Source organism: Notamacropus eugenii, chromosome 7, assembly GCF_028372415.1.
Source record: "Notamacropus eugenii isolate mMacEug1 chromosome 7, mMacEug1.pri_v2, whole genome shotgun sequence".
NCBI lineage: Eukaryota > Metazoa > Chordata > Mammalia > Diprotodontia > Macropodidae > Notamacropus > Notamacropus eugenii.
Window position 1 is genome coordinate 4,445,710 of NC_092878.1, and position 12,905 is coordinate 4,458,614.

The 12,905-nt window shown below is 41.3% G+C and overlaps 1 protein-coding gene across 15 annotated transcripts in view; it reads left to right on the forward strand.

The window, feature by feature from the left end:
* The window catches only part of CEP152 (centrosomal protein 152), a 105,600-nt gene that overhangs the window by 65,854 nt on the left and 26,841 nt on the right, over window positions 1–12,905 (forward strand). For 12 of the 15 annotated variants that reach the window (XM_072624706.1, XM_072624708.1, XM_072624707.1 and 9 more), the window contains 3 exons: window positions 2,472–2,663; window positions 5,345–5,626; window positions 10,441–10,572. In XM_072624706.1, coding sequence (XP_072480807.1) covers window positions 2,472–2,663; window positions 5,345–5,626; window positions 10,441–10,572 — 606 coding nt within the window. The remainder of the gene's footprint in view (window positions 1–2,471; window positions 2,664–5,344; window positions 5,627–10,440; window positions 10,573–12,905) is intronic. The other 3 variants (XM_072624712.1, XM_072624711.1, XM_072624717.1) reach the window with 1 other exon arrangement.

Consider the following 12,905-nt stretch of genomic DNA (forward strand, 5'->3'; position numbering starts at 1 on the left):
TGCTATAAATAACATTTCCAGTTTTAAGAGTTAGGGATTTGGTTCAACAAATATGCATGGAGTGCCTTTAAGTGAGAAGCCTTGTGGGCAACATGAAATTGAATGAAACACAGCTTCTGTCTCAAGGGTCTGACAATCATTATAGTGATTATTATTATATTATAATAATAATTCCAGAGGATTTATGATGAAGATTGTTCATTTCTTTCCTGAAAGAAAGGTTGGACTAAATATGCATGGACGTATGTTTTTGGACGTGGCCAGTGTAGGAATTGGTTTTACTCGACGTTGACATAAAGTGGGGAGAAGTGGGAGGAAAAATATAAATGGTCGTTAAGTGGTGAACATTTTAAAAATGAATTTTAAAGTTTTAAAAATTAGCTGTGAGGATACTAGAAGGCAGAATATAGTGAGTGACATAAGAGATACAAAAAGTGCTTTGGAAGTTTAGGGAGAAGACTTGGCGTTGCAAGAGGTGATGGGGATTAGGGATGTTTTCATAGAAAGTGGCATTTTAGCTGGAGGTTGAATGATAGGTAGACTTCCGATGACGAAAAGGGGTAGAGCATGAGAAGGAGATCAGCAGAGGTGTTAAGCTTGTTTGGAAAATTGTGGCTGCCCCGCTTTGGCGCTATAATGGTGTGAGGACTGCTTTCCACCTTTGATGTCCGCCTGTTGCACCTGACTCTCACCTCTGGCTCCAAGAGTCTGTAGCATGGGCAGCAGCCATTTTGGCAGATGGGCTAAACCAGGTTGAGGGTAACTGAGGGTCTCAAATCCATCTGTGAGTTAGGGGGATGTCTGCACCAAGCATATGAGGATTTCTTCTGGTGCAGTGGACGGATGAGAACAATTTGTTCCAGCACTCACTAAGGCTTCAGCTGAAGCAGGCACTGTGGAGCACGAGGAGCTTGGTTAGACGTAAAACATGCATCTTGAGACATCACCAGCTGTCTTGACTCTGCTGCCCCTGGACTGTGGTGACTGGAGGAGAGAGGGAGGCTGACCACTCCATGCAGCTCTGCCCCACTTAAATCCAGTTTATGCACGAGTTAAAAGACATCACCCATACCATTTCACCATTATTACACACCTCAGAGTCCTGTGGCAACAGGCAGGGACAAAGCAGCAGGTGTGGATACGCTGGGAGCTGTAGTCACAACCTGTACGTAGGCGGTCCAGGCCATCGGAGCGTCTTCTCGCTGGAAGCTGCAGTGGGACTCGCCCTTTTAAGGATCACACTGCTCACATCCTGGTCTGAGCAAGTGGCTAAGAAAGGTTCCCTAAAAATGGTCTGCTTCCCCACCCCTGCCTGGTTACTGTGGCAGGCAGGGATCCCCCACACAAAACATGAACAGAAACATCTGCACAGACAGTCCCACTCACCAGCATGTGTGATGGGGAAGGGGGCAGGGCCAAAGGCAGCACATACACTTTAGGGCAGAATACTGAGAGCCTTGAATGTTATGGATTTTGTTCAGACTTTGGCTTTTATCCTTCATGCATGAAAGGTCTTTGAAAAAAGGAGTGGGATGGTCAGAACAGCCCTGGAGAATATTTTGTTAGTGGAATAGAAGATGCATTTGGTTTTAACAAGGAGATAGTCTCACTCTGTGTTGTATTTTGTTGGGCTTTCTGGTGTCTGGGTGAATTTTCCTGGTAGAGGTGATGAAAGATGTTTAAGATACGAGATAAGGTGAGTGGAGCTGAAGAGTAAGTGCTCCTTGGTAGAGTATTAGTAGAGTTTGTATGGGGGCACCTCCAGCTCAGCTCTCCCCTCTCCTCCAGCACTGTCATGTATTGTATAGGGAAATAGGTTGCATGGACCAGGGGTCACAACAGCATTTAATGTATAGAATTAGCACATTTGTTTACTTTTTCCCCCTCCTTTTCATTTTCTTCCTCTTTGCCACCTATGACCATTTTTTAAAAAGACTCTAAGTATCTCTGCAATTTTAATTCCATTTTTTCCAAGCTATTTCTTCTTAGCATTCTGCTTTTTAGAAATAACTCAAATAAGCAAAGGGCCTTTGAGAAGCTTTAGTTTTAGTTGAGTGTGGAAATACGAAACAAACTGTACTAGGAGAGGGAAGGCAAAAGGGAAGGAAGGGGCTGTTGGCTATTTGAGTAAATAGGCTGCCTGGAAAGTTGTTAGAACCAAATCAACAATACCAAGTACTCTGGGCCATCCAAAATTATTTGTTTTAGAAAACTGTTTTTTTATAAGAATCTTTATGGCACATGTGATTTACTCATAGGGCTGAGTATTTCTCTTTTAATGTAGCAATCTAAGATTTTGTCCTATAAATGTGTGTGGTGACAACGGATTTCTACAAGATTTAGGATGAGCATGTTAGAATCTGTGTGGATTATGACACTCTAATGCCATTATGTCCTAAATACAGTTAGCTTGATAAGTTTTTAACAGAGTAATAAGGTTGTGTTGAGTTATTTGCTTGCATTTTGCTTAGCTCAAGAAACAGCTTTTAGAAGAAAAGGAGGCGGACCTAAGCAAACTCAAGGTACAACTTGAAGAAAAACTCAAATGTACCATTACAGCGACAAAGAGCCAGGGGCTGAAAGAAAAAGAAACTGATGTTAAACAGCAAATTGAAAATGAAGAAATCTTAGCCAAAACACGGTGGGAGAATGAACAGAAAGAGGTGTGGGCTAATTTAATATATCTGTTAAAAAATGTACTGTTGAATGATCTATTTAGACTAACCTTCTTAAAACAGACATGGGACTTTGTTTGCCAAGTGTATAAATATTCGACTGCTTACTAAATTTAATTCTTAGAGCCAGGATACTAGCTGTGTTCTGTAAGCTGAAGAGAGCTGTGATAAGTGTTGTGTTGTTGAGTTGCTGGCCCTCTTCTGTCCTCCTCTCCCATCACTTAGGTAACAGGAAGGCTATATCTGACCCCTGTTGGGTCACTGAACGTGAACCAGTGACCTCGTTTTACCAAAGGAAGGGCTTTGGGTAGTTATAGACTACCCAAATAATTTATACTCAGTATTCAGTGTTACACGTGCCAGAGAGTCAGTAGAGTGACTAGGGAGACTCACGAACGTCAATAGCTCAGTGCTCAGGATGTTTGAGAGTCAGGCAGGGCCATGTGACTCCAAGTTGTTTCTCAGAAAGGCAAGAGTGAAGATTGCTATTTTAAATAGACTCCTTCTTCAGCTTTTCACTCATTTAGCCAATATTATTGAGCATGCACTGCAGGAGGGGGAGGGGATTGTGAATGCCAGGAAGAAAATTCCACAGTTCAGTCATTTATAAAGTGTAAAGTCTTAAGAGATAAGGTAGACACACTAATAACTGTGATACAGTACAGTAATATTGAATGTCATAAGAGGGACAAAAGGGCTGTGAGCAGGAAGAGGGACTGAGGCGAGCGGAGGGAGACCACAAAAAGCCTCTAGAGAGATGGTATTTTAATGGTGCCTTGAGGGATGGGAAAGAAATGGATGGGTGAACCTGGGTTGGGGGTGGAGGGAAGTGGTGGTGCAGGAAGGAGCATTTTAGGTATTGCAACAGCTTTAGTTCAGCAAAGGCCCAGAGGTGGAAATTCACAGAGTGTACTAAGGGAACAACAAGTTCTTCCATTTGATTCCAGTATCAAGTGCGTAAAGTCGGGTGTAGTAGATAGGTTGGGGTTAAACGTTGGGGAGGGGCTTGAATGCTAGGTGAAGAAATTTAGGCTTATTCTGTAGTTGGGGACATCACACACGCAGCTAAAAACTCCCAAGTGCAGCTGGAACCAAATTAAAATATAATTGGGAAATATTTAACAAATAAAAATAGAATACAAATGTTAAAATGTGGTTTTCTAAGCCCAGGATCCTCAATGTGATTGAGTAGTCCCAGTTTATATTTGTTTGACACTGCTGCTGTAGATAATGGAAAGGCACTGGAGGATTTTTAAACACTGGTCTACACCTCCAGGGTTTGCCTTGAGAGGCACAGAGGCCTCCTCTTTTTCCATCTCTTCCCATCCGTGTACCATCATCCTTCCCCTTCCTCCACTCCTTCCTGATGCTGGGAACTGAACTAACTACCATAATTACTACCTTTAGTTACTCCTTTAGGGTAAGATATTAAAAGACCTTGTTAAAATAAAAATGTTCTTTTTTCCCCCAATATCACTTAGTTCCATTTATTTTACGGGATTAGTTAGCTAGACACCTGAAAAGGGCAGTAGGGTCTTAGTGGACAGGATCAGCAAAGGTGTTAATATGAGTGAAAACTAAGTGAGAAGTATAAAGGGGGAGGGGGATGAAGGGGATGATTCAGGGCTGGAGCAAGCTCGGACCAGCTTTGCTTACTATTGGCCTTAATGAGGTCATTCCCCCTGGACCATATTATTATACGTGCAGCAGTTTTATAACAAGGCTCTTTTGTTTACACTTCATGAGCCCCCTTGGATGAGTTCAGTGAAGCACATCCACGACTCGCTGAGTGGAATTTCACACCAACCAACAAATGTGAAAAGAATCCTTTTGTAGCTGGTATTAAATACATCATTCACAACAAAAGATTTCCACATTCTACCATGCCATCTTTGCAGTGTCAGTGTAACAACCAGGAAAAAGATTGAATTATCCTCAAGTTTTATAAAAATACAGTAGAAGATTCCTGTTCAGATTCTGGTCTGATGGCAGTAGGAACTGGCCTCAGAGTCACAAGATGGTTTTTATTTTCTTCTCTGCTACCAGTTATCAGTAGAATTTTGGACCCGTCACTTAACTTAGCATCCCTGCAACCTCAGGTGTTTCATCTGTGAAATGGAGGGAGTTGGACTGGATGGGCTCTGAGGTCTCTCTAGCATCAATTAGTTTCATTTTCCATTAATGGTCTTACGTGAATGCCTATATGTGATTTAGAGGTAACCTTAGGTTCTTGATAGGCTATGCCAGTAGGGCACAGGCTGTAGCAGGTCCTACTAAACTGAAAGGGCCAAGCCACCAAGTTCAGATAGTCTCATCACCTGAACTGTTAAATTCATCCAAGGGAGCTCATTACACTACTAATCTGCTGGTATTTTTTGGCTACAACAATTTATGAAGTGCCATCTACCAAAACAAGGAAGGGTTGTGATCTTCTCTGGTATACTAACAAAGCTATGGATTTAGAAGTAAGATAAGGTCAAAGAATAATTTTCCGAATGTTTCTAAGACTATATCTTCATTGGTTAAATTCCTAACCCATGTCTAATCATTGTCTAGGATGGTTTTCAAATGTATTAGCTGTGGTTGTTCCTTTGGCTGACAAATATGAACCCTGGCTCTTACTTATTCAAGGATTTTTCTTTTCTAAAATTTTTCTTTCAAAAACATAGATCAAAGACAAAGTTATTCAGCAGTTAGAAAGGGAGTGGCGGTTTAAACTGGATCAAACTATAAAAGAAATGAAAAAGAAGACTTTTGATTGTGGCATCCAAACTGACCAAATAATCACCCCAGATGTGATTTCCAAGAAAGAAATGGAAGCAATGATTGAAGAGCAGCAGTGGAAGATTCAGCAAGACGCGCTGCAAGAGAAGGAAGCGGCCATTAAAGAGGCTCTGAGAAAACAGGAGGAGGAGATGGCGGCCCAGCACCATCACAGTGTTAAGGAGCAGGTAACGAGCAGATGGCCGAGGTCTTCATTGTGTTATGGCACTTGTGAGTCATTAAATATTGCTAGAGGCTTAAAGATAAGTGAGTTTGTGAAGGTTGGAACACTTGTGGTCCACTTCTAGGATAAAAGCTGTTACAAAATTGTGCCTTTATTATTTTGTTTTTATAATTTGTGAGCAACCAGTGAGTGATATGTAGTAGGTCCTTAATAGATGCTTGTTGTAGTGGCAACATGGTAAGGGGGACAGAGAGTTGCCCTTGAAACACTGAAGACCTGACTTCAGATCCTTGCCTTTGAAATAAACATACACACCATATCATCCTACGTAGATCACTTAATCTTTCAGGCCCTAGTTAGCGCTTTGAAGACCATAAAGTATAGAGAATTTACCAGCTTTCATTGGTAGAACTTTCTTCACCCTTTAGCTGTTAAATCTAATGTCCTTTCCTTAGAATGGACTTCATCCTCCTTGACCTCTATCGTTTTTGATACCAGTTAGCCCTCCCTTCTCCCTTGCAATCCCTTGACATTGCTGTCTCTTTCTTGTATGACTACTCTGTCTAACTCTTTGCAGGATCATCATCCATCACCTTATGTGTAGATTCACTCCAATGTCCTATCTATTCAGTATCCTCTTCTTTCCTGTTCTCACCTTCTGTTTCCCTTGCTGGTCTCATTTGCTTTCATAAATTCAGTTATCATCACACAGATTTCAGATCTATATATCCAGCTTCTAAACTCCAGTCCCACATAGCTAACTGCCTTCCACATAGCTCTACCAGTATATCCCATTGGCACTCTGAATTTAATGTGTTCAAGATAAAATTGTGTTCGTTCTCATCTCTGTTGAGGGAGCACCATCTTCCTAGCCATTCTGTTTCACAACGCTAGAATTGTTTTTGACTGTTTTCTCTTGCACTCCCTTCTCCCCCCATCATAAATCAGTGTTAAGTCTTGTTGATTCTGTCTAGACAATATTACTTGTATCTTTCTCCTTTTCTCCACTTTTCAAAATCTTTAGGTCTCCAACACATCTCATCTCTAAAAGCCTTAAGACTGATCTCTTTGCCTCTGGTCCAACTTCCACATAGTTGTGAAGGTAATCTTCCTAAGACCCTCTGCCTTCTCAGACACATTCAGTGGCTTCTTACTCAATCGCTTAGCCTAGCATTCAAGGCCTTTCACAGTCTGGTTCTAATACGATTTTATATTAGTCCCCTTCTTGCATTTGCATTTCATCCATATTGGGATCCTAACTATTCTTTGAACTCTACATTCCATCTTCTGCCTTAGTGCTTTTCTATAAACCATCCCTGTGCCTAGAATAAATGTACTTTCTGAAATCTGTCTCTCAGAATTATCTTTCTTTAAGGCTTATCTCAAATAACATCTCCTGATTTTGCTTCCTTTGTCCCCAATCAAGTCGCTGTTACTCTTACCTTCTCAAATTATATCAGGTCATATTTACTTGTCTTCATGTATTGAATGTCAGTAGAATCTAAACTTTTTTTGGCAGTGTCTGTTATATCTCCAGTACATTATAAGAGTTAGGAGCTTAATAAGTGTTCTAGCTGAACAAAATTTAAAGCTTCCTAGCCCTCTGCTCTTAAATTGTATCCTCATCCAGCTGCGAAGATCTCTGCCTAATAAGTAATGACACCTGTAGATACTGACAGGCTAGCTGTTTCTAACCTAGTATGTGTTTTAGATTTAAAATTTGCTTATTGCCATATTTTGTTTTCATGTTTTCTTCATTTCCAATATATCCTTTTCTCTCCTACCCAGAAAGCATCTCTTAAAACAAAGAATTTTTTAGATGAGGGTAGGGGAAAAGCAGTTAAGGTTGGGTAGTAACCCAGCACATGAACCAAGCCTTGTAGTGTGTGCAGTGTGTCTCACTCCTGGCCTCCGCCCCCTGCACAGAAGGAAGGGGAGAGTACGTTCTTGTGTCTCTTTGGAGGTCAGAGTTGGTCAGTATAATTACAGTGTTTGGTTTTTCTTGTTGTTCTTCCATTTGCATTATTACTCGCTTTTGCTTATTTCACTTTTTATTTGTCATTCTGTGCTTATCTGTGTTTAACATGTTCTTCGTTTCTTACAGTGGAGCGATAATGTTCCATTACGTTCATGTGCCATCATTTTTTCCTTTATTCCAGTCTGACAAAGGGGTGGCCCTTTTCCTCAACACATTCCGCTCTCTTCGTGTACCCTTGATCTTATTTATTTACATTTTGTCCAGGAGAGTGTGCCATTGTCAATTCTTCTGTTTCTATAATGTTCTGTTTCTGTCTGCTGGCTCCTTCATTGATGTCTACAAACGTATGCATTATCTCTGGCCCTAATTAGCCTCACCAGATCTTACTATCCCTGCTGTTATCCTTTAGATTTTTCTCCCTTCCTTAGCCAAACTTCTTGGGAAAAAGTTCTCTATAGCTTCCTCTTCCCTTGTCCTCTCTGCAGCATTCGGTGCTCTCAATTACTATTTCCTCCTTTATATGTATTCCTCTTGAAGTGTTTGTGACGTTTTTCTCTTCCAGTACTCTTCCTACCTTTATGGCTGTTCCTTCTCAGTCTTTGCTGGGTCTGTATCCAGGTCACATCCACTAACCATGGGTATGCCCTAAGTTTCTGTCCTAGGCCCTCTTTGCTCCCTTTAGATTATCTCGATTGGTAATCTCCTCAGTTGCCTCTCTGTCCAGGTGTAGCCTCTATACACATAGCCTAAGCTCGATCTCTTGAGCTTGCCTGCTGCCTTTTGGACATCTCTGGCAGGCTCCTCAAACCAGCAGTCCAAAACAGACCTCATTGTTTTTTCCCTAAAACCCTCCCCTAATAACTAATAGTAGCTAATAAGAATAGCTAACATTTACATGGTGCTTATTGTATGCCAGGTATGCTAAGCACTTTACAATTGCTATTTCACTTGATCCTCAAAACAACTCTAGGAAATAGATGCTGTTGTTACCCTAGGAGGAAACTGCAGCACAGGGGTAAGCGGACTTGCCCAAACTCTAGGAAATAGATGCTGTTGTTACCCTAGGAGGAAACTGCAGCACAGGGGTAAGCGGACTTGCCCAGGATCACAGAGCTACTAAGTGTCTGATGAATTTGAACTCAGGTCTTCCTGACTCGAGGCTTTGTGTTTATCCTTTGCACCGCCTAACTGATCCCCATTTCCCCAATTTTCCTGACATTGTTAAGGGCACCATCATTTTCCATTTACCCAGGTGTACAGCCTCAGTGTCATTTGCGTGTATACGAAGTGTCGTCATTTCCACCTTCATAATATTCTTTTTTCTCCATTTTCATAGCCACCACCCTAGTACAGGCCTTTACTACCTCTGTATTATTACAACAGTCTTCTAATTAGTTTCTTTACTTTGTTTCTCTCCATTCTAAAATCTCCTTTTCTCAGCTGCCAAGGTCATTTCATAAAGCACATACATGAACATGTCACTACCCCCACTTCGTGAGATCCACTGGGTTCCATGTTGCCTACAGAATCAAATATGAAATTCTCCATTTAAAAAAAGCCTTTCAGAACCTGGCCCCTTCCTCCCTTCCAGTGTCACCTTTTATTCCCTCTAGTCCCCCCTTTGCTTCATGGCAAGCAGGCAGTCAGCGGGTGAACAGTAGACATTTGTCAAGCACCTGCTCTGTGTTAGGCACTGTCCTTGATCACTGGATAGACCAAGAAAGGTAAGAGAACAGTCCCTGCCGTCAGAGAGCTCACAGTCTAAGGGGGGAGATGGCGTGCTTACAACTACACACATATAAACCGTACGCAGGATCACTGTCTAACTGCTCTGGCCCAGGGCCTCAGGCATCTTTCTCCATCTCCCAGCTCTGTACTCTGGCACTGCCTAGCCTCAGAACTCAGCTTCTCTAGTTTGTAGCTAGGGACCTGCCCTCCAACCTGAGGAAGCCTCAAGTCTTGAGAGACAGTCACCGCCCTTGCCGTCAGGGAACATTTCATCCAAATCTGGGTGAAATCCTAGCTGAGGAAAACAGCCAACCCATCTCTGTACTTCAGGTTATGGAAAAGAAGTTATACTGAATGATCTCTAAGGTAAGATGCCTTAGAGCTTGAAAGTAGAATCTTAGGAAGTCAGAGTATTTTCTCTGCAGTATCTGCAGTGGGGTATCATGGAGGCAGCCCTGGGGTTTGAGCTCTGGCACTGCTACTTCTTGACTTTGGTAGGAACCTGGGGAATCGGGCAAATCATGTCACCGCTTTTAGACAAAGTCTTCGTATATAACATAACTGAAGGGGCTGGACCAGATAGTCTCCCCGGCCCCTTTCAGCTCAATCCTATCAGCTTAAAATATAATTCACACCTTTACTTGTGTTTCAGAGCTGTCTGTACTCATGTGCTACCTTACTGTTTAGGAGCCACAGTCTTATCCTCTGAAGTCAGAAAGATTGCTATATAAAATAGAGATGTGGTCCCAGCCTAGCTCAGAAGGTATAGCAACTGTGATACTGGGCAGCTTTGCTTCTGGTGTATCTTTGTGCCTTCAAGGAAAATCTCTTGGTATCTAGAAAATGGAAAATTGACTGGGACAGCTAGTATGTGTAAATGACCTTTGGTTTTTTAAGGCCTTCTAAAATAAAATCTAAAGAATTTATTGAGTGCCTGAAATGTAGGGAAGGGCCTCCTAGGCAATGTGGAAACCACAAAGCCAATTAGATACTTCAGCCTTTGGCTGTCCTGGTTGTTTAAAAGATATCTTGGATCACCCTGGTAACTAGTTGGTCCACTCTGTTGATTGAATGGTCTTGTCTTCACATGTTTCTCTCATATTGTCTTACAGGTAGAAGTAGCTGTGTTAAACGCTCGTTCTCGATGGCTGCAAGAGCTTCCTGACCTTGCCGAGTACAGAGCCCACCTAAAGACTGAACAGATGAAATGGGAGGCAGAACATGAGCTTTCTGTGGCCAAAAAGGTACTCACAGCCCTGTCAGCTGGAGAACTTGAGGAGGGTCTTTTTTCCTGCTCCCTTCCATCAAGAGAATGGCGACTCAGGAAGGACCTGTCTTGTACCCCCATAGGGATTCATTTCAGTGTTTCCCAAGCTTCATGACTAGGGATATTTTCCCGACTGCTGAATTTAATCCCTTTTGTTGCTGGTGAATCTGATTCACTCTTGTTCTCTCTTTGGGATGAGCTGGAGAAGCTGCTTCTTATCATCCGTACACTGTCCCTTCTGTCTTAGATTATTATCAGCTTTGTCTTAGCCATCTTCTTTCCTCCTAACTAAAAAAAACAATTAAAAAAGTTTTTTTTTATTTTAGACAAATACTAAAACTTAAATACATTATAAGAAAAGAAAAAGAAACATTAGAAACTTAAATATAAAGGAAGAAAAGAAAAACATGTCATGTGCACAGCAGAGCAGAAGACAGGATTCAAGATGTACAGCGATGACTTAGCATGTCAGGAAAGCTTGTGGATTAAATACAGTTGCAAGGGGCCATCTTTTCTTTGCTTCCTTGTAGGTTTTCTCTTGTTCTCTGATGCACACTTCTTACTTTTTTCTTTTTTTCACCTTCCCTCTGCCTACCACCCCGAGGCTACAGTAAGAGATTATGTTCCTCTTCTTGTTTTTATGTGTGTGCATATTTCTTTTTCCTATTTCTCCTAACTCCTCTACTTTACTTCTTCCTGCGACCTTGCCCTCCTATTACTTAGTCTACCCCTCTCCCTTATGCCTCCCTTACCCTCCCATTCCCCTAAATCTAAACACCCTTCTATTACCCCCCTTTAACCTATTCTCACCCTCCCCTCTAAAGATCTTTCCCTTTATCCTCTCCCTCCTCCCTATTTTCTTAGAGTTTTATTTCTTTTTTAAATTTAGAAGACTTTTATACTCTTCTAGGTGTATATGTATTTTCCCCTTTTAAACCCATTCCTGATGAAAGTAGCTTTCCAGAACTAACAACCCCTCTTCCCCATCTAATTCCTCTGTATCTGTAAGGGCAAGCAAAGTAGGATCTTGCTGTTTTTATTTTGGTATAATCAAGAAGTATAATGTCTCTGAATTCAATAATGTGATTGACGAGGATCTTTCCCACCCATTGATGGGCCTGGGAAGATTTGTAGGAAGGCCCACAACTTTTGTTAATGAGGCACTGGTTCTCAAGGGATGTGATGCCCTCTGGTTCTAAAAAGTCTATGAAGACTCTGACGTGCGCCGCTGCGGCTCCCCCCCCCCCCCCCCACCTCCTTCCCGGCTTCCCTTTCTGGTAAAGATGTATATATGTTAATGGTCAGACATTTGGAAGCATGTCTATTGACTTTTGATTTCTCTGTATTTTCTCTGAAGTTCAGGGTGCTGACTTTTCCCCTGAACTAACTGAATGATGCTTGATTAAAGTGATTGTTTACCCCTCAGAAGTTGCCTTTCCTTTTAGAAAAGAAGATCAAAGAAGCTGTGGTAGCAAGTATGTTGGGGTGCTCACTGACACAGTACCTGGCACCTCTTTCGTATAAGATAATTACTGTCTTAGCTGTTCCTGAATGGTTTTACTTTTTCAAGTCATGTCATACTCAGGTCTACCCCAGTCTTTCTTATAAACTACCTAGTTACTAGTAATAATCTTAGTCATAGATTTTGCATTTTCCCTACATAAAAGGTAAACATTCTATCCGTGAGTCCCTTATAATTATTGGTATGTACCTTATATTTCTCTTGGCTCTTGTATGTAAAGTCTTCTATTGAGTTCAGGGTTGTTTTTTTTTAAGAGTCCTGAAAGTCTGACAGTTGATCAGAGGTCCATTTTTTTCCATTCAAAATTATGCTTAGCTTTGCTGGGTATGATGTTTTCGGCCAGAGGCCCAATTCTTTTGCTCTTCAATATATCATGTTCCAAAACCTACAATCTTTTAGCATACCCAAAGCTAAGTCTGCTTGTGGCACCATCAGACGTAAATTGTTTTTTTCTTGTTACTCGTAATATTTTGCCCTTGATGTGGGGGTTTCAGAATTCAACTGTAATATTCCTGTGCATTTTTCTTCTGTGATCTCTTTCAGATGGTGATCTGTGGATTTTTTTCTATGTTCATTTTCTCCTCGTGTTCTAATGTTTCAGGACAATTTTCTCTTAATTTCTCATACTATTGTATTGAGATTATTTTTTCATCAGAACTTTCAGGTAGTTCACTTATTCTTATGTTTTCTTGATCTGTTCTCTGGATCTGCTTTTCTTACAAAATGTTTCATGTCTTCTATTTTTTTCATTCTTTTTATTTTTTCATCTCTTATAACTTGGCAGGCTT